The 21,766-nt window shown below is 49.4% G+C and overlaps 1 protein-coding gene across 1 annotated transcript; it reads right to left on the bottom strand.

Annotated features, from left to right (window-relative positions):
• Nucleotides 1–517: 517 nt before the first annotated feature.
• si:dkeyp-67f1.2 (uncharacterized protein LOC556106 homolog) lies at nt 518–13,663 on the bottom strand. The gene is made up of 6 exons (XM_060918442.1): nt 13,648–13,663; nt 5,397–5,499; nt 2,760–2,834; nt 1,266–1,373; nt 1,000–1,126; nt 518–601 (listed from the first exon to the last, which is right to left on the bottom strand). Exons 1-6 carry the CDS (start codon nt 13,661–13,663, stop codon nt 518–520), a joined length of 513 nt encoding a protein of 170 aa, XP_060774425.1.
• Between the last annotated feature and the right edge of the window lie 8,103 nt (nt 13,664–21,766).

Genomic DNA, 21,766 nt, shown 5'->3' with positions numbered 1-21,766 from the left:
TGATGGCTCTAAATTGACCACAGGTGTGAATGTGAGTGTGAACGGTTGTCCGTGTCTATGTGTCAGCCCTGCAATGACCTGGTGACTTGTCCAGGGTGTACCCCGCCTTTCGCCCATAGTTAACTGGGATAGGCTCCAGCTTGCCTGCGACCCTTTAGGACAGGATAAGCGGCTACAGATAATGGATGGATGTGCTTTCACGCAAGTGAGCAAGAAAAACAGGGCAGAACTAGAGCTCTGCAGGTTGGGAAGATGATCCAAGTATACAATTAAAATGAGATATTATGACATTTGTAAGAATGAGAACACAAAAATGCTGGCACCTTTGTGTGAAAGTGCGTATTTGTTTGGATTTATTTACGATACAAATTAAGGTCACTGTATGGCTAATACATCCAGGCATCCATATGTAAATACTGAAACAGTTAAAAATGTCAGGATTTACATCCCATAGTTGCAATGTTCTGTGTTTTAATGGTCTCCAGGTGGCTGGTGCAGCAAGCTCATTTAGTGCTGATCAAACCTTTCTGGGAAAGCAGCCACTAAGCTCCCCCATCTCTGGCCAATCTCCATAGGCGTTTGTCTTCTTATCATTCACAATGAGCCGCATGTTTAAAGGAAGATTTCAAACTTTTTGGGATAAATTTTTAAACACACATTACTTGCCATCTGTAAAACATTTGTTACAAGTCTTAAGAAACAACATGTTTTAATCAGTAAATTATAACCAGTCCAATAATTAATTTGCTCAGCATGTTGCAAATATGCTTCCTACACTGGCAACACCTTTGGGCAGTGCACACAGGCAATTTTAACAGCATGCACAGTAATCTCATGTGAATTTTCTTAATATCTCATTCCCATTTCTGCTGCAAGCAAAACACTCTATGGCCTTAAAACATCGCCTGTGTATTCACTTACATTATGAGTGTAATATTACTGTAGAACATTACTGAATTACAAAAATGCCTCAAACATTTGGTCTTTGGAGCTTCACACCTTCTCAAATGGACTCTCCTTATTTCGCCCACCTGCCCCTGCAAACACCCAGCTGTCCCTGTACTTCACAGAGTAGACCATACTGCTGCCCATTCCAGCAAACAACTCTCTGACCTCATCAGTCAACCTACAGCACAGAGTGGGAAAAACCGCAAGGATAATCTTATTGAAAACACATTCATTTGATACCTATTTTCCTCACGTATTATTGTTCATCTGGATGTAGTGGACGGTGTCACAGGGGTCATATTTAATTTAGTACTCACTGTACTGCAGGGTCTTCATATGAGGCTACTAAAACTATATTTCTTTTTTGTATCATCTTTAGAAAGTCAAGCAACAGTAGAGAAATAATAGTGCTATAGGCAGAGTAGCTAAAAGGTATAGAAATACAAATAGAGTAATGTGTATTAATTATTTGATATGTATTATACAGGGTGTTTCAAAAAATTTTTGATATCATTTCACAATCTAATAACTTTCAATTGACCTCAACTTTTAACAGCATGTGTGGAAACAGGTCAAAATTTTATGTTTAATGTTTTTTGTTTTTATCTTTTTAGGTATAGAAATGCCATTCACTGGAAAAGAAAAGGCGTTTTGTCAATTTGGGTGTGCCGAATTCAAATCTGCAATATGCCGAGCTCTATCTGACCTCTGTTGACCTCTAGAGGTCATTGAACTTTGGGCCTGTAAACGTCTCAGCTGAACCCAGTTTCTCAGCTTTCTAAGGAATGAAATGTACTAAAATGATTAATGAAGTTAGCAAATGGCCTTGTTTGTTAAATGTTTGGGTTTGTTTTGTTTTGTTTTAAACGGGGTAAAGCCTTTACAAAAAACAAACAACAAAGAAAAAAACTCTCATATATACTAACCCTGATTAACCTGTATACCCTGTATGCCCCCACATTTTGTATGCTGCTGAATCTGTCCTTTTTTCAGTAGCTTTGTATAAACAATAACCACTAAATGTAATGCAATGTTATGTAAGGTGATCACCTAGGCATTCTCATTGTGAAAAGTAAGTCACGTACATGGACTGGCATTTAATGTTGTATTTGTTCCTTTCTATTTGTTTTTTGTCTGTTCATATTCTTTTTGGGGGAGTAAAGTCAGTTTAAAAATGCCGTTAAATGCATAGGCCTATAGGCCAAGTTTAATGACCTTGAGGTTATCAGAGGTCATATGTCGTTTTACAAATGAAAAATGAATTCAGCACCCAAACATTTAACAAACAAGGCCATTTGCTAACTTCATTAATCATTTTAGTACATTTCATTCCTTAGAAAGCTGAGAAACTGGGTTCAGCTGAGACGTTTACAGGCCCAAAGTTCAATGACCTCTAGAGGTCAGATAGAGCTCGGCATATTGCAGATTTGAATTCGGCACACCCAAATTGACAAAATAAGACTGTTTGCCGACTTTGTCTCAAAAATGCCTTTAACTCCTTAAATAAGCACTTTTTTGAATTTTGGTACCAGTCTAATACAAAATGTCAGAAAAAAATGGACTCATATAAAATTAGTATCTTTCGCTTCTTTTTCCAAAATCTGAAATATATAAAGTGGATGTGATTTTAGATTTTGTTTTATTTCTTTATGTACTTTATTTACTGCTTCATGAATAAAGTTTTATTGTTGTTGTTGTTGAAGAAAATTACTTTGAATAGTCATCTTAGTACACCTACTTAGATTTATACAAGAAACTGACCAATTCTGGCACGCATCTTCAAGCAGAGTGAAACACAGTTGTCATATCACCTTAAAATAAACTCACCATCCACTATCACAGTGTTCACACCCCATCCAATATGGTTTTGCCCTCCTGACATAATACTGGAAAAAGAAACGGAAAAGAGACTTATAGTTGAGCACAAAGATTTGTATCTCTGATCTTTCTGTGTGTGTTGGAGATCTACCTCTATTTTTATTATTAAAAAACAAAAGTCTAAAATCGAAATTAGCAGGTATTCACAATCTAAATTAGGACTAGTGTTTTAATTTTCTGGAGCTCACACTAAATATGTTACATCAGGTACACCTGCGTTAATTTCAAATTCACTTGTGTCCAATTGTATGCTTGCACAATAAGTGCAATAGCAATAACAATATGACTGATTATAGGAGTTTTCACTGCTAAAACAGCAGAAAAGTGCCCAAGAGTCCAGCTACAACACTAATGTGGTCAGAGAGCTCACTGGCTGATATAGAAGAACATGTGCAGACCTCAACAATATCACCACCAGCTCTTCAGCGATCTGGCCTCTACAGGAGAGTGACCAGAAGGAAGCCACTTCTGAGAAAGACCATGTTAGGAAAAAAAAAAAAGTTTTGATGGAACTGGAAAGCAAAATGGATGGAGCCAAATACTGTATATGCAAATCATTGAGGACAACCTGTTCCAGTCAGCTAGATATCTGCATTCTGGACTTATGGTGAAAATATGTTTTCTACCAGGAGAATGAGCCAAAGCACAAGCCAGAAACTACAAAGGAATGGCTTTTTTTTGTGTGTGTGTGTGTGTGTGTTTGAATTGCCAATTCAATGCTGAGACCTCCATTTAATTTGGCAGAGTTGGAGAAAATTTGCATTACATCTAAACAGCCACGAGAACTCTGACTATTTATAAATTAAGCAATTTTTAGGTGTTTTATTCCCCAAAAATATTCTGAGAACATCTCATCTCATCTCATTATCTGTAGCCGCTTTATCCTGTTCTACAGGGTCGCAGGCGAGCTGGAGCCTATCCCAGCTGACTACGGGCGAAAGGCGGGGTACACCCTGGACAAGTCGCCAGGTCATCACAGGGCTGACACATAGACACAGACAACCATTCACACTCACATTCACACCTACGGTCAATTTAGAGTCACCAGTTAACCTAACCTGCATGTCTTTGGACTGTGGGGGAAACCGGAGCACCCGGAGGAAACCCACACGGACACGGGGAGAACATGCAAACTCCGCACAGAAAGGCCCTCACCGGCCACGGGGCTCGAACCCTGACCTTCTTGCTGTGAGGCGACAGCGCTAACCACTACACCACCGTGCCGCCCCTTCTGAGAACATATAAATACTTTATTACATTACATTATCTCATCTCATCTCATTATCTCTAGCCGCTTTATCCTTCTACAGGGTCGCAGGCAAGCTGGAGCCTATCCCAGCTGACTACGGGCGAAAGGCGGGGTACACCCTGGACAAGTCGCCAGGTCATCACAGGGCTGACACATAGACACAGACAACCATTCACACTCACATTCACACCTACGGTCAATTTAGAGTCACCAGTCAACCTAACCTGCATGTCTTTGGACTGTGGGGGAAACCGGAGCACCCGGAGGAAACCCACGCGGACACGGGGAGAACATGCAAACTCCACACAGAAAGGCCCTCGCCGGCCCCGGGGCTCGAACCCAGGACCTTCTTGCTGTGAGGCGACAGCGCTAACCACTACACCACCGTGCCGCCTACATTACATTATATACATTTTATTTTATTTTTGTAGAGTCACTTCAAAAGGGGCAGGAAAAATCTCATTCTGATATGCTTAAATTTGATGTCATGACACATTTCAAAAGAGAACTATTCGTGTGTGTGTGTGTGTGTGTGTGTGTGTGTGTGTGGTGGGGGGTAATTTCTGGAAACACTATTGTTTTAAAGTGGGGGGGGGTTGTTGTTGGGTTAGACATTAAACCAAATTCTATTCAAACACTGTTCAGCAGATGCACAAGCACTTATAATGGAAAAACATGTGAAAACAAGCAATATTCATCTTCATATTGAGTTTCCATTTCAGGGTACTATATACTGTACTTTTAAGTGAAACTGTAATCACTATCACTGTCTTGCCATACATATTAAACTTAAACACGCTGATATAAATTAAATTGTTGTCTTCATTTTATTCTAAGGTGATGAAAACTTTTGCGCTTAACTGTACATATACATTATAGTTCACTACCATACAACATTTGTCATTAATGAATTTCAAATTCTAGTACATACATTCTGTTGTGGGCGGCACGGTGGTGTAGTGGTTAGCGCTGTTGCCTCACAGCAAGAAGGTCCGGGTTCGAGCCCCGTGGCCGGCGAGGGCCTTTCTGTGTGGAGTTTGCATGTTCTCCCCATGTCCGCGTGGGTTTCCTCTGGGTGCTCCGGTTTCCCCCACAGTCCAAAGACATGCAGGTTAGGTTAACTGGTGACTCTAAATTGACCGTAGGTGTGAATGTGACTGTGAATGGTTGTCTGTGTCTATGTGTCAGCCCTGCGATGACCTGGTGACTTGTCCAGGGTGTACCCCGCCTTTCGCCCGTAGTCAGCTGGGATAGGCTCCAGCTTGCCTGCGACCCTGTAGAACAGGATAAAGCGGCTAGAGATAATGAGATGAGATGAGACATTCTGTTGTTAAAGCAGATCTTTGGCCCAACTACATTGGCTGCCCCACTGCATAGAAAGAAGGGGTAGTGGCCTGCAGGGCATACTTTAAGAGGACAGCAACCTGGATAAGGCACCAACAAAGCTAAACAGAATGTTGGGTAACATTTACAGTACCAGCCAAAAGTTTGGACACACCTAATTCAATGGTTTTTCTTTATTTTTATAATTAAAATTCACTTCATGTCAAGTCAAGTCAAGTCAAGTTTATTTGTATAGCGCTTTTAACAATAAACGTCACAAAGCAGCTTTACAGAATTTGAACGACTTAAAACATGAGCCAATTTTATCCCTAATCTATCCCCAATGAGCAAGCCTGTGGCGACGGTGGCAAGGAAAAACTCCCTCAGACGACATGAGGAAGAAACCTCGAGAGGAACCAGACTCAAAAGGGAACCCATCCTCATTTGGGCAACAACAGACAGCATGACTATAACATTAACAGTTTTAACATGAAGACAGTTTCGTTGATGTTGTAACTCTTCATTGATGGAAACTTGAGTGCAAAACTGTCCATGACAACTGCAGTCCTAAAGTTAGCAAGTCAACTGTAGTCCTCAGCCATAAAAGCATTACTGTAAGAGTCCATAGCGTCCTCCAGGTGTGACTTTCAACTGTCCTCATGGGGCCATCCTCCACAGGAACGATGCGATGAGACTCCAACCAGACACAGGGCACCTGGATGGATCAAGCAGGTCCGAGGAGCAGAAGAGGTCAGCATCTCGATCCCAGGACCGACATGTAACTCAGAGGGACAGATTTGGGGGGGGGGGGGGGGAGAGGGAGAGAAAACACAGGTTGTTAGGTATGCCCAATGTCACTTGAATAAGTGTAGGCAACAGGTGTCAAAGTCTAAAAATAACACAAGTACAACCCCGTGTAGCGCGTATAGAGTGTGGGTGGAGCACAGAGGACGGCAGGACAGCGTTTGGAGGCAGACAAGGTGATTTATTCTGATAACTTTTCAGTCTCAAAATCTTAACTATACGTTTATTCATTCACACACACAGTCGTCTGGTCCCGGGTTGCGCTCCCTCTCCTCTCTCTCTGCCTCCTTAAATAGGGAGCGGTTACTGGGAAAACACACACACAAACACAGGTTAATTATCCTCAGGTGTCGCGATTCTGCCACTCACCTTCCCCGGCTCCACCCTCCTGTCACAGACCGGCGCTTGACCACGCCCCCCGCTGCCACATACCCCCACCGCCCGACTCAGGCCGGGCGCTCGTCCGGCCGGCAGCCGACTCCCCCCCCCCTCGACGGGAGAGGAAGTCCGCCACGACCATCTGCGCCCCCGGCCTGTGGACCACCTTGAAGTTGAAGGGTTGGAGTGCCAGATACCAACGGGTGATCCGCGCGTTGGCATCCTTCATGCGGTGGAGCCACTGGAGGGGCGCGTGGTCCGAACAGAGAGTGAAAGAGCGCCCCAGCAGGTAGTAACGGAGGGCGAGGACCGCCCACTTAATCGCCAGGCACTCTTTTTCAATGGTGCTGTAGCGCCCCTCACGCACCGACAGCTTCCGGCTGATATACAGGACTGGGCGGTCCTCCCCCTCCACCTGCTGGGACAAAACGGCCCCCAGCCCTCTGTCCGACGCATCGGTCTGCAACACAAAAGGGAGAGAGAAGTCAGGGGAGTGTAAAAGTGGCCCCCCACACAGTGCAGCCTTTACCTCAGAGAAAGCCCGCTGGCACTGCTCCGTCCACTGGACCGGATCTGGCGCCCCCTTTTTAGTGAGGTCAGTCAGCGGGCTGGTGACGTCCGAATAATTAGGTATAAACCTACGATAGTAGCCAGCCAGCCCCAGGAACTGCCTCACCCCCTTTTTGGTCTTGGGCCTCGGGCAGGCCGCAATCGCTGCCGTCTTATTAATTTGGGGACGCACCTGCCCGTTGCCCAAGTGGAAGCCCAGATACCGTACTTCCACCCGCCCAATCGCACACTTCTTCGGGTTGGCAGTGAGTCCCGCCCGCCTCAGCGACCTAAGGACGGCCCTCAGGTGTTGTAGGTGCCGCTGCCAATCATTACTATAAATGATGATATCATCTAGGTAAGCGGCGGCATAGGTGGCGTGGGGCCGGAGGACCCTGTCCATCAGCCGCTGAAACGTAGCGGGCGCCCCAAACAGCCCAAAAGGAAGTGTGACGAACTGGTGTAAGCCGAACGGTGTGGAAAAGGCCGTTTTTTCCCGGGATAATGGAGTCAAGGGGATCTGCCAATATCCCTTCGTCAAATCCAGTGTCGAGTAAAAGCGAGCCGTGCCTAGTCGATCGAGCAGCTCATCAATACGAGGCATTGGGTACGCATCAAATTTAGACACCGCGTTGACTTTTCTATAGTCCACACAGAACCGGACCGAGCCGTCGGCCTTGGGAACCAAGACCACCGGGCTGCTCCAGTCACTGTGGGACTCCTCGACGATGCCCATTTCGAGCATGGCCTGAAGTTCTTCCCGAACCACCTTTTTTTTGTGTTCGGGTAATCTATAAGGACGGCTCCGCACTACCACCCCCGGGGGCGTCTCTATGTGGTGTTCTATGAGGTTAGTGCGACCGGGCAGGGGCGAGAACACATCCGAAAACTCGGCCTGCAACTGGGCGACCTCCGTGAGTTGGGTCGGGGAGAGGTGGTCTCCACAGGGGACCGGAGAGGTACGCGATGCCAATGACCCTTTTTGGACCTCCGGCCCCAGCTCCGCCTTCTCCGGAACTACCGACACCAACGCCACGGGGACCTCCTCGTTCCAAAGTTTCAGCAGATTGAGGTGGTAGATCTGTAGTGCCCCCCCCCCTGTCCGTTCGCCTAACCTCATAGTCGACGTCCCCGACTCGCCGTGTGACCTCAAAGGGCCCTTGCCACTTGGCGATTAATTTGGAGCTCGACGTGGGCAACAGGACGAGTACCTTATCTCCCGGAGTGAACTCTCTAAGGCGCGTGCCCTTGTTGTACAGGCGGGCTTGCCGTTCCTGGGCCTGCCGCAAATTCTCCTGAGTTAGGTGGGTGAGAGTGTGGAGTTTTGCGCGCAGATCCATAACGTACTGAATTTCGTTTTTGCTCGGTGAAGGTCCCTCCTCCCAATTTTCCCGCAGTACATCTAAGATGCCGCGCGGCTTACGCCCATATAATAATTCAAACGGGGAGAACCCCGTGGAGGCTTGGGGGACCTCTCGCACTGCAAACAACAAGGGTTCGAGCCACTTATCCCAGTTACGTGCGTCCTCACTTACGAATTTTTTGATAATATTCTTGAGGGTGCGGTTGAACCGTTCAACTAAACCGTCCGTCTGTGGGTGATAAACGCTGGTGCGGATCGGCTTAATACCCAGTAGCCCATACAGTTCGCTCAGTGTTCGTGACATAAACGAGGTGCCCTGGTCAGTCAGAATCTCTTTCGGGATTCCAACCCGGGAGATAACGTGGAAGAGGGCCTCCGCAATACTGCGTGCTGAGATATTGCGAAGAGGCACCGCTTCCGGGTATCGCGTTGCATAGTCCACCAGAACCAATATAAAGCGGTACCCTCGTGTTGACCGATCTAATGGCCCGACGAGATCCATCCCAATCCTTTCGAACGGGGTCTCGATTAATGGTAGGGGGCGCAAGGGCGCTTTTGGAATGGCCGCTGGATTTACTAACTGGCATTCGCGGCACGCCGTACACCACTTACGGACGTCGCCGCGAATCCCCGGCCAATAGAACCGGGCCATTATCCGGGCGAGTGTCTTATCTTGCCCGAGGTGTCCAGCCATGGGATTAAAGTGAGCCGCCTGAAATACCAATTCCCGGCGGCTCTTTGGAATTAGCAATTGGGTGACTCGCTCTTTCGTCTGAGTGTCCTGCGTCACTCGGTATAACCTATCCTTCAAAATGGCAAAATAGGGGAAGGACGGGGTGGCGCCCGGCGGGAGCGTCTGACCATCGATTACTCTCACTTGGTCAAACGCGTGTCGCAGAGTCTCGTCTCGCGATTGTTCCAGTGGGAAATCCGCGAGGGATTCCCCAATAGAAAGAGGAGGGGCCGGTGGCTCCTCACTCTGTCGCGGAGATGACGTAGACGGCTCTGCGACCGCAGCTCCAGCCAAAGCGACACCGGGACCCTCCCCTGTTAACCGGCAGGACCCACTCTTTATTAGGCGTGCCATTAAACCCCGAAATCCCGGCCAATCAGTCCCCAAGATCAAAGAGTGGGTAAGGCGAGGATTAACCGCCGCCTTCACTATCGATTTCTCCCCTCTGAAATGTATGTGGACCAACACCAACGGGTAGCTGTGAATATCCCCGTGCACACACAACACCTTCACCCCTTGTGCTCCCCCCAATGCCTCGCCTTGCACCAGGCTTTGGCGGATTGAGGTCTGATTGCAACCTGAATCCACCAACGCCTGATATGTAGCCCCTTGTACACTTACCGGTATGCGATACGCTCCGGCCCGATCGAGGGCAGCCTCTGGCGCGTCGGGGATCCGCACCACCGCCCCCACTTCCATCGCTGCACACTGTTGCTGCAGGTGGCCCGGATCCCCGCAGCGCCAGCAAACCGGCCCGGGCCTTCCCTCTGCAGCTGTGTTCTGGGGCTCACTCACCTGAGGGGGGGGAGAGACAGACACAGAAGGGAGAAACGGGAGGGCACCACGGGTGCGGCGGGCCGGCTGAGGTGGAGCCGGCCCCCGCCTCCGCGGTGGGGGAATGGGGCGAGGACGGGACACGGGAGGAGGGGGGGGAGAAAGAGAGAGAGAAGAGGAGAAAGAAGATGCTGCCGTCCGCTGTCCTGCTGCAGGAACAGCCGCCAGATGATCCTCCGCCAGTCCCACGGCCTGATCCAGCGACGCCGGGCGGTGGCACTGGACCCACTCCGCGGTTCCAGCTGGTAAGCGGGCGATGAACTGTTCCAGCGCCACCTGGTCGAGGATTCCCTCGGCGTCGCGATCTTCGGCCCTCAGCCACCGCCAGCAGGCGTCCCGGAGCTGCTGGCCGAACGCGAACGGGCTGCCGACTTCCTCCATCCGCAGCGCGCGGAAGCGCTGGCGCTGCTGCTCCGGCGTGCGCCCCACGCGCTGGAGGACAGCCCGGCGAAGGTCGGCGTAGGCCAGCCTGCGATCGGCGGGGAGCTGTAGCGCGGCCAGCTGCGCCTCTCCCGTCAGGAGGGGGAGGAGGCGCGCCGCGCGCTGCTCCATCGGCCACCCCGAGGCTTCGGCGACCTGTTCGAACAATGTGATGGAAGCCTCGGGGTCGTCCTGCGGGCCCATCTTGGTCACGGTGAGGGGAGACGGGCCCGCGGCCGGGGCGCTGGTGGACCCCGCCGACGCGAGGAGACGCCGGAACGCCTCTCGATCTTCCTGCTGGGCCAGCACCAGGGCTTCGAAGCGGCGCTCCTGCTCCTTTCGGAGCGTGACAAGTGCCTGGTGCTGGCTCTGCTGAGCCGTGGCGAGGGCGTGGACCAAGTCCGTGAACGGGGAGGATTCCATGGGGCTGCTGTGTTGGTGTTCCACCTGTTCCCAGGTTTCAGCACCACTGTAGCGCGTATAGAGTGTGGGTGGAGCACAGAGGACGGCAGGACAGCGTTTGGAGGCAGACAAGGTGATTTATTCTGATAACTTTTCAGTCTCAAAATCTTAACTATACGTTTATTCATTCACACACACAGTCGTCTGGTCCCGGGTTGCGCTCCCTCTCCTCTCTCTCTGCCTCCTTAAATAGGGAGCGGTTACTGGGAAAACACACACACAAACACAGGTTAATTATCCTCAGGTGTCGCGATTCTGCCACTCACCTTCCCCGGCTCCACCCTCCTGTCACAGACCGGCGCTTGACCACGCCCCCGCTGCCACACCCCGATTCCAAAAAGTTGGGACAAAGTACAAATTGTAAATAAAAACAGAATGCAATGATGTGGAAGTTTCAAAATTCCATATTTTATTCAGAATAGAACATAGATGACATATCAAATGTTTAAACTGAGAAAATGTATCATTTAAAGAGAAAATTAGGTGACTTTAAATTTCATGACAATAACACATCTCAAAAAAGTTGGGACAAGGCCATGTTTACCACTGTGAGACATCCCCTTTTCTCTTTACAACAGTCTGTAAACGTCTGGGGACTGAGGAGACAAGTTGCTCAAGTTTAGGGATAGGAATGTTAACCCATTCTTGTCTAATGTAGGATTCTAGTTGCTCAACTGTCTTAGGTCTTTTTTGTCGTATCTTCCGTTTTATGATGCGCCAAATGTTTTCGATGGGTGAAAGATCTGGACTGCAGGCTGGCCAGTTCAGTACCCAGACCCTTCTTCTATGCAGCCATGATGCTGTAATTGATGCAGTATGTGGTTTGGCATTGTCATGTTGGAAAATGCAAGGTCTTCCCTGAAAGAGACGTCGTCTGGATGGGAGCATATGTTGCTCTAGAACCTGGATATACCTTTCAGCATTGATGGTGTCTTTCCAGATGTGTAAGCTGCCCATGCCACATGCACTAATGCAACCCCATACCATCAGAGATGCAGGCTTCTGAACTGAGCGCTGATAACAACTTGGGTTGTCCTTCTCCTCTTTAGTCCAAATGACATGGCGTCCCTGATTTCCATAAAGAACTTCAAATTTTGATTCGTCTGACCACAGAACAGTTTTCCACTTTGCCACAGTCCATTTTAAATGAGCCTTGGCCCGGAGAAGACGTCTGCGCTTCTGGATCATGTTTAGATACGGCTTCTTCTTTGAACTATAGAGTTTTAGCTGGCAACGGCGGATGGCACAGTGAATTGTGTTCACAGATAATGTTCTTTGAAAATACTCCTGAGCCCATTTTGTGATTTCCAATACAGAAGCATGCCTGTATGTGATGCAGTGCCATCTAAGGGCCCGAAGATCATGGGCACCCGGTATGGTTTTCCGGCCTTGACCCTTACGCACAGAGATTCTTCCAGATTCTCTGAATCTTTTGATGATATTATGCACTGTAGATGATGATATGTTCAAACTCTTTGCAATTTTACACTGTTGAACTCCTTTCTGATATTGCTCCACTATTTGTCGGTGCAGAATTAGGGGGATTGGTGATCCTCTTCCCATCTTTACTTCTGAGAGCCGCTGCCACTCCAAGATGCTCTTTTTATACCCAGTCATGTTAATGACCTATGGCCAATTGACCTAATGAGTTGCAATTTGGTCCTCCAGCTGTTCCTTTTTTGTACCTTTAACTTTTCCAGCCTCTTATTGCCCCTGTCCCAACTTTTTTGAGATGTGTTGCTGTCATGAAATCTCAAATGAGCCAATATTTGGCATGAAATTTCAAAATGTCTTACATTCAACATTTGATATGTTGTCTGTGTTCTATTGTGAATACTATATCAGTTTTTGAGATTTGTAAATTATTGCATTCCGTTTTTATTTACAATTTGTACTTTGTCCCAACTTTTTTGGAATCGGGGTTGTATTAAGTCTGTGTGGTAGGCTCGCAGAGACGAGAGTCCTGACATGAGGCATAATACACAACAATGGCATGTTAATATGGTTAAAAAATATCATGACTCTGCTCTGGCTGGATGCTTGATTGGGTGATGGGAGCACACTCCTCAGCAATGAGATAGTTGGAGTTATAGATCAGAGTGAGTGCAGGCAGATGCAGATGGGACTCTTAGGGCTGGCCAAGACAATTCAGTTACATTTCACTGGGTCTGGGACATGCGATAGAATGTCTGATGGCCGATTCCCTGCAGGCTACGATAGCCAGTCGAGGTCTCCACCCTCTCCACCAAAAGATTTCCTGTTGACTCCATGTAACTCAGAGGGACAGACTTGGGGGGAGGGGGAGAGAGAGAGAGAGAGGGGGAGAGAAAACACACATTGTTAGGTATGCCCAATGTCACCTGAATAAGTAGGAACAGTATACATATTGCAATGAGTACAAGCAGGGACTCCGGCAGCTAACTATGACAGCATAACTAAAAGGGGAGAGTGAGAAGGTAACACAGGCATGAGGGAGCCCCAGGACATAAAGCAGCCAGCCACTACACTGTCAACAAACTCGAGTGAGCAAGCGAGTGGGGACTGACAGCATCCATACATCCCAGTTTACCAAAACACTCTATGTCTGAGGACACTCCAGATCTACACCTTTACCTCATAAACACCATTAACAAAAGGCTTGACTAAACAGATATGTTTTCAGCCTAGATTTAAATGCTGTGACTGTGTCTGATTCCCGAACATTACTTGGAGAGTAATTCATGTCTTGAAGTAATGGTGAATGTCGTTTCTCTTTACTTAGCTGAGCGGTTCTTGACATAATATGGATTACTACAGTTATGGAATAGGTTTATTTACTGTATTTTTATTATTTACTGTTTGATCTCAAATGTATTAAGAAGGCAAGAAATTGCACTAATTAACTTTTGACAAAGCACACCTGTTAACTGAAAAGCATTCCAGGTGACGACCTCATAAAGTTGGTTAAGATAATGCCAATAGTGTGCAAAGCATCATCAAGGTAAACACTGGCTACTTTGAAGAACCTAAAATATGGAATATTTTTAAAACATTCTTACCACATAATTCCATCTATGTTCCATATGTTATTTAATAGTTTTGATGTTTTCAGTATTGTTCTACAATGTAGAAAATAGTCAAAATACAGAAAAACCTATCAATGAGTGGGGTGTCCAAACTTTTGACTGGTACTCTAGCAGACATACAAAACACACTAAGTATTTAAGGCTGGTTTCCATCATGTATGTTCCCTACCTTTAATTAAAAAAATTTGCATTGTTCAATAAAAACAACTCAGTGAGCTACTTTACATGAGATAAAGCTCACCTGGAGAAATGCAATCTGATGCAGAACTTTATTTTACATGCACATCTGAGTTAAAAACAGGTTTTATAGAATAAAGCTTACAAATGCTGTAAAATGAGCAATAAGAAAACAGAGTGTAGCACGGTGCATGTGACATACGAACATTTTAGACACTCTTGAAGAGATGTCTCCTTAAAAAGGAACCCCCATGTTAAGACAACGATGATCACAAATGTGACAGCAAAGGATAGCTCTGGAAATAAACAAAAGGTCACTTCTACAAGCTCCTACTTACTGTGAGGCGACAGTACTAACCATTACACCACCATGCCACCCTCTGAGGGTAGATTTAACTAATATATTTTTAGTGTATTGTAGGAGAGTTTCCTGAAGAATATAAGAGTGCTGGGAGGAAGGATGGTTTAAAAGAGACTGATTCAATCTTCAGTCAGGCTGCAGTATCGTTTGAATTGTCAACTTGTAACCAATGATGTAACACACATAGATTTGTACCCCAGTAGTAGTAGTATTGAAAGTTGGGGAGCACAAGTCCTCCTAGGGTCTTTGGTCTTTGTAAGTATGCTTTACAAAGCCTTGGAGCCCGTCCTTGCCAAAGGAACTCAGATATTACCCCCTCTAATCTACAGAAAAAATGATTTTGTTAAGTAAACTGGTATACCTTAAAAGAGATATGAAAATCTGGGGAGAATGTTCATTTTAATTGAGTTAACACGTCCAGCTAGAGATAAAGGAAATAGCGACCAGCGCTTTAGAGCTTGTTTGGTTCTAATAAAGAGAGGCTCAAAGTTTGCCCTAAAAAGATTTTCAAAGGAATTTGTAACCTGAACACATAGATATTTGAATTTATCAAATACTATTTTAAATGGTAGTTTGTGTAGTGGAGAGCTATGAGCAGCTGCATTTAGAGGAAAGAGCTCACTTTTGTCACAATTGAGTTTGTAGCCTGGGGTGGCACAGTGGTATAGTGGTTAGCACTGTCGCCTCACAGTAAGAAGGTCCTGGGTTTGAGACCAGTGGCTGATGAGGGCCTTTCTGTATGGAGTCTGCATGTTCTCCCCATGTCTGTGTGGGTTTCCTCTGGGTGCTCTGGTTTCCCCCACAGTCCAAAGACATGCAGGTGGCTCTAAACTGACCGTAGGTGTGAATGGTTCTTTGTCTCTGTGTCAGCCCTGTGATGACCTGGCGACTTGTCCAGGGTGTACCCCGCCTCTTGCCCATAGTCAGCTGGGATAGGCTCCAGCTTGCCTGCGACCCTGTACAGGATAAGTGGCTACAGATAATGGATGGATGGAGTTTGTAACCTGAAATTAATCCAAAGGTCTCCAGTGTGGATAATACATGTGGCAGTGACAAGCTGAGGTTTTAGATTTTAAAAAATGAGCAGATCATCGACGTACAGTGATACTTTTTGTTCAGCATCCCCTCTAAAGACTCCTGAGATCTATGGATGGCAGTGTAAGGCTATGGAAAGGGCTCAATAGCAAAGAGTAAAGGAGATAATAAAGGACAGCCCTGTCTGTTATCACACTGGAGAGTAAAGTATTTGTGGCAGCGGGGGCGTGGTCAAGCACCGGTCTGTGACAGGAGGGCGGAGTTGGGGAAGGTAAGTGGCAGAATCGCTTCACCTGAGTGTCATTAACCTGTGTTTTGTGTGTTCTCCCCAGTAAACCGCCCTATTTAAGGAGGGAGAGCGAGAGCAGAGGAGATCATCCCCGGACGAGACGCTGTGTGTGTGCGTCTCTCTCGCTATTTGAACATTATTGTCAACCTGAAAAGTGTGGCAATAAAGCCGATAGTTAAACCTGATCTCTGTCCTGCCGTCCTCTGTGCTCCACCCACACGCGATTTTCGCTACAGTGGTGCCGAAACCCGGGATCGTGGAGCACCTGTCCTGCAGCCCTGGTGCTGGCTCAACAGGAAGACCGTGAGGCGTTCCGGCGCCTCCTCGCGTCGGCGGGGTCCACCAGCGCCCCGGCCGCGGGCCCATCTCCCATCACCTTGACTAAGATGGGCCCGCAGGACGACCCCGAGGCGTTCATCGCGTTGTTCGAACAGGTCGCCGAAGCCTCGGGGTGGCCGATGGAGCAGCGCGTGGCGCGCCTCCTCCCCCTCCTGACGGGAGAGGCGCAGAGAGCTCCCCGCCGACCACCGGCTGGCCTACGCCGACCTTCGCCGGGCTGTCCTCCAGCGCGTGGGGCGCACGCCGGAGCAGCAGCGCCAGCTCTTCCGCGCGCTGCGAATGGAGGAAGTCGGCAGCCCGTTCGCGTTCGGCCAGCAGCTCCGGGACGCCTGCTGGCGGTGGCTGAGGGCCGAAGATCGCGACGCCGAGGGGATCATCGACCAGGTGGCGCTGGAGCAGTTCATCGCCCGCCTACCCGCCGGAACCGCGGAGTGGGTCCAGTGCCACCGCCCGGCGTCGCTGGATCAGGCCGTAGGACTGCCGGAGGATCATCTGGCGGCTGTCCCGGCGGCAGGACAACGGATGTCATCTTCTCTCTCCTCTTCTCTCTCTCTCTCTCTTCCCCCTCCTCCCGTGTCCCGTCCTCGCCCCATTCCCCCACCACGGAGGCGGGGGCCGGCCCCACCCCAGCCGGCCCGCCGCACCCGTGGTGCCCTCCCGTTTCTCCCTTCTGTGTCTGTCTCTCCCCCCCCTCAGGTGAGTGACCCTCAATCCACAGCTGCAGAGGGGAGGCCCGGGCCGGTTTGCTGGCGCTGCGGGGAACCGGGCCACCTGCAGCAACAGTGTGCCGCGATGGAGGTGGGGGCGGTGGTGCGGATCCCCGACGCGCCAGAGGCTGCCCTCGATCAGGCCGGAGCATATCGCATACCGGTAAGTGTACAAGGGGCGACCTATCAGGCGTTGGTGGATTCGGGTTGCAACCAGACCTCGATCCGCCAAAGCCTGGTGCAAGACGAGGCATTGGGGGGAGCACAAGGGGTGAAGGTGTTGTGTGTGCACGGGGATGTTCACTGCTACCCGTTGGTGTCGGTCCACATACATTTCAGAGGGGACAAATCTATAGTAAAGGCGGCGGTTAATCCTCGCCTTACCCACTCTTTAATCTTGGGGACTGATTGGCCGGGATTCCGGGGGTTGATGGCACACCTAGTAAAGAGTGGGTCCTGCCGGTTAGCCGGGGGGGGGGTCCCGGTGTCGTTTTGGCTGGAGCTGCGGTTGCAGAGCCGTCTACGTCATCTCCGCGACAGAGTGAGGAGCCCCCGGCTCCTCCTCTTTCTATTGGGGAATCCCTCGCGGATTTCCCACTGGAACAATCGCGAGACGAAACTCTGCGACACGCGTTTGACCAAGTGAGAGTAATCGATGGTCAAACGCTCCAGCCGAACGCCACCCCGACCTTCCCCTATTTTTCCATTTTAAAGGATAGGTTATACCGAGTGACGCAGGACACTCAGACGAAGGAGCGTGTCACCCAGTTGTTAATTCCAAAGAGCCGCCGGGAATTGGTATTCCAGGCGGCTCACTTTAATCCCATGGCGGGACACCTCGGGCAGGATAAAACACTCGCCCAGATAATGGCCCGATTCTATTGGCCGGGGATTCGCGGCGACGTCCGTAAGTGGTGTACGGCGTGCCGCGAATGCCAGTTAGTAAATCCAGCGGCCATTCCAAAAGCGCCCTTGCGCCCCCTACCATTAATCGAGACCCCGTTTGAACGAATTGGGATGGATCTCATCGGGCCATTAGATCGGTCAACATGAGGGTACCGCTTTATATTGGTTCTGGTGGACTATGCAACGCGATACCCGGAAGCGGTGCCTCTTCGCAATATCTCCGCACGTAGTATTGCAGAGGCCCTCTTCCACGTCATCTCCCGGGTCGGAATCCCGAAAGAGATCCTGACTGATCAAGGCACCTCGTTTATGTCACGAACACTGGCCGAACTGTATGGGCTACTGGGTATTAAGCCGATCCGCACCAGCGTGTATCACCCACAAACGGACGGTTTAGTCGAACGGTTCAACCGCACCCTCAAGAATATTATCAAAAAATTCGTAAGTGAGGACGCACGTAACTGGGATAAGTGGCTCGAACCCTTGTTGTTTGCAGTGCGAGAGGTCCCCCAAGCCTCCACGGGGTTCTCCCCATTTGAATTACTGTATGGGCGTAAGCCGCGCGGCATCTTAGATGTACTGCGGGAAAATTGGGAGGAGGGACCTTCGCAGAGCAAAAATGAAATTCAATACGTTATGGATCTGCGCGCAAAACTCCACACGCTCACCCACTTAACTCAGGAGAATTTGCGGCAGGCCCAGGAACGGCAAACCCGCCTGTACAACAAGGGCACGCGCCTTAGAGAGTTCACTCCGGGAGATAAGGTACTCGTCCTGTTGCCCACGTCGAGCTCCAAATTAATCGCCAAGTGGCAAGGGCCCTTCGAGGTCACACGGCGAGTCAGGGACGTTGACTATGAGGTTAGGCGAACAGACAGGGAGGGGGCGCTACAGATCTACCACCTCAATCTGCTGAAGCTCTGGAATGAGGAGGTCCCCGTGGCGTTGGTGTCGGTAGTTCCGGAGAAGGCGGAGCTGGGGCCGGAGATCCAAAAAGGGTCATTGGCATCTCGCACCTCTCCGGTCCCCTGTGGAGACCACCTCTCCCCGACCCAACTCACGGAGGTCGCCCAGTTGCAGGCCGAGTTTTCGGATGTGTTCTCGCCCCGGCCCGGACGCACCAACCTCATAGAACACCACATAGAGACGCCCCCGGGGGTGGTAGTGCGTAGCCGTCCTTATAGATTACCCGAACACAAAAAAAAGGTGGTTCGGGAAGAACTTCAGGCCATGCTCGAAATGGGCATCGTCGAGGAGTCCCACAGTGACTGGAGCAGCCCGGTGGTCTTGGTTCCCAAGGCCGACGGCTCGGTCCGGTTCTGTGTGGACTATAGAAAAGTCAATGCGGTGTCTAAATTCGACGCGTACCCAATGCCTCGTATTGATGAGCTGCTCGATCGACTAGGCACGGCTCGCTTTTACTCGACACTGGATTTGACGAAGGGATATTGGCAGATCCCCTTGACTCCATTATCCCGGGAAAAAACGGCCTTTTCCACACTGTTCGGCTTACACCAGTTCGTCACACTTCTGTTTGGGCTGTTTGGGGCGCCCGCTACGTTTCAGCGGCTGATGGACCGGATCCTCCGGCCCCACGCCACCTATGCGGCCGCTTACTTAGACGACATCATCATTTAAAGTAATGACTGGCAGCGGCACCTGCAACACCTGAGGGCCGTCCTTAGGTCGCTGAGGCGGGCGGGGCTCACTGCCAACCCGAAGAAGTGTGCGATTGGGCGGGTGGAAGTACGGTATCTGGGCTTCCACTTGGGTAACGGGCAGGTGCGTCCCCAAATTAATAAGACAGCAGCGATTGCGGCCTGCCCGAGACCCAAGACCAAAAAGGGGGTGAGACAGTTCCTGGGGCTGGCTGGCTATTATCGTAGGTTTATACCTAATTATTCGGACGTCACCAGCCCGCTGACTGACCTCACTAAAAAGGGGGCGCCAGATCCGGTCCAGTGGATGGAGCAGTGCCAGCGGGCTTTCTCTGAGGTAAAGGCTGCACTGTGTGGGGGGCCACTTTTGCACTCCCCTGATTTCTCTCTCCCCTTTTTGTTGCAGACGGATGCGTCGGACAGAGGGCTGGGGGCCGTTTTGTCCCAGCAGGTGGGGGGAGAGGACCGCCCAGTGTTGTACATCAGCCGGAAGCTGTCAGTGCGTGAGGGGCGCTACAGCACTATCGAGAAGGAGTGCCTGGCCATCAAGTGGGCGGTCCTCGCCCTCCGTTACTACCTGCTGGGGCGCTCTTTCACCCTCTGTTCGGACCACGCGCCCCTCCAGTGGCTCCACCGCATGAAGGATGCCAACGCGCGGATCACCCGTTGGTATCTGGCACTCCAACCTTTCAACTTCAAGGTGGTCCACAGGCCGGGGGCGCAGATGGTCGTGGCGGACTTCCTCTCCCGTCAAGGGGGGGGGGAGTCGGCTGCAGGCCGGACGGGCGCCCGGCCTGAGTCGGTCGGTGGGGGTATGTGGCAGTGGGGGCGTGGTCAAGCACCGGTCTGTGACAGGAGGGCGGAGTTGGGGAAGGTAAGTGGCAGAATCGCTTCACCTGAGTGTCATTAACCTGTGTTTTGTGTGTTCTCCCCAGTAAACCGCCCTATTTAAGGAGGGAGAGCGAGAGCAGAGGAGATCATCCCCGGACGAGACGCTGTGTGTGTGTGTCTCTCTCGCTATTTGAACATTATTGTCAACCTGAAAAGTGTGGCAATAAAGCCGATAGTTAAACCTGATCTCTGTCCTGCCGTCCTCTGTGCTCCACCCTCACGCGATTTTCGCTACAGTATTCATAATTTGTTATTAGTCCTAACAGAAGCTGAAGGAAGGGAATATAGAAGCTTCTCATCTCATCTCATTATCTCTAGCCGCTTTATCCTTCTACAGGGTCGCAGGCAAGCTGGAGCCTATCCCAGCTGACTACGGGCGAGAGGCGGGGTACACCCTGGACAAGTCGCCAGGTCATCACAGGGCTGACACATAGACACAGACAACCATTCACACTCACACCTACGGTCAATTTAGAGTCACCAGTTAACCTAACCTGCATGTCTTTGGACTGTGGGGGAAACCGGAGCACCCGGAGGAAACCCACGCGGACACGGGGAGAACATGCAAACTCCACACAGAAAGGCCCTTGCCGGCCCCGGGGCTCGAACCCAGGACCTTCTTGCTGTGAGGCGACAGCGCTAACCACTACACCACCGTGCCGCCATATAGAAGCTTCACACATGAAATGAAGTTTTGTCCAAATCCAAACTTCTCTAAAGTATAGAAAAGGTACTCCCATTCCACCCAGTCAAAGGCTTTCTTTGCATCTAAAGAAATAACAGCTTCTGGACTAATGGGCGAAGAGGGGGCGTATGTAATGTTAAATAGACATCTGACATTGAAGAAGGAGTGCCTATTTATAATTAATCCAGTTTGATCTTCGAAATTAGAAATTAATGTAAGAAGAATTGAATCTAGACACATTGCCAACATTTTAACTAACAGTTTTGCATCTACATTGATCAATGAGATGGGTCTGTATGAACTGCAGTCAAGTGGGTCTTTGTTCTTTTTTAATATCAAGGAGATTGATGTTTGTCACAAAGACTGAGGAAAGCATTTGGATGTGAAAGACTCATTAAACATGTCAGATAGGAGAGGGTTTAGTTTATCTGAGAATTTCTTGTAAAATTCAATGGGATAACCATCTGGCTCAGGACATTTGCCACTCTGCATAGCACAAGCTGCTTTAGTAATCTCCTCTGTTGAGATTGGTTGCTCTAAGATTGATGCTAAGGCTGTATCTACATTTCGTATAGGGAGATTATTAAAAAGAAGTCAAAATCTGACAGCTGACTGTGTTGCTCAGAGGTGTATAAGTGACTGTAAGTTTTTAAATCGATCATTTATTTACTGTGGATCAGTTGTGGTGTCTGTGTATGTTCAAATTTGTACA

Source organism: Neoarius graeffei, chromosome 4 (genome assembly GCF_027579695.1).
Source record: "Neoarius graeffei isolate fNeoGra1 chromosome 4, fNeoGra1.pri, whole genome shotgun sequence".
Lineage (NCBI taxonomy): Eukaryota > Metazoa > Chordata > Actinopteri > Siluriformes > Ariidae > Neoarius > Neoarius graeffei.
This window is presented reverse-complemented; position numbering and strand designations above follow the sequence as displayed.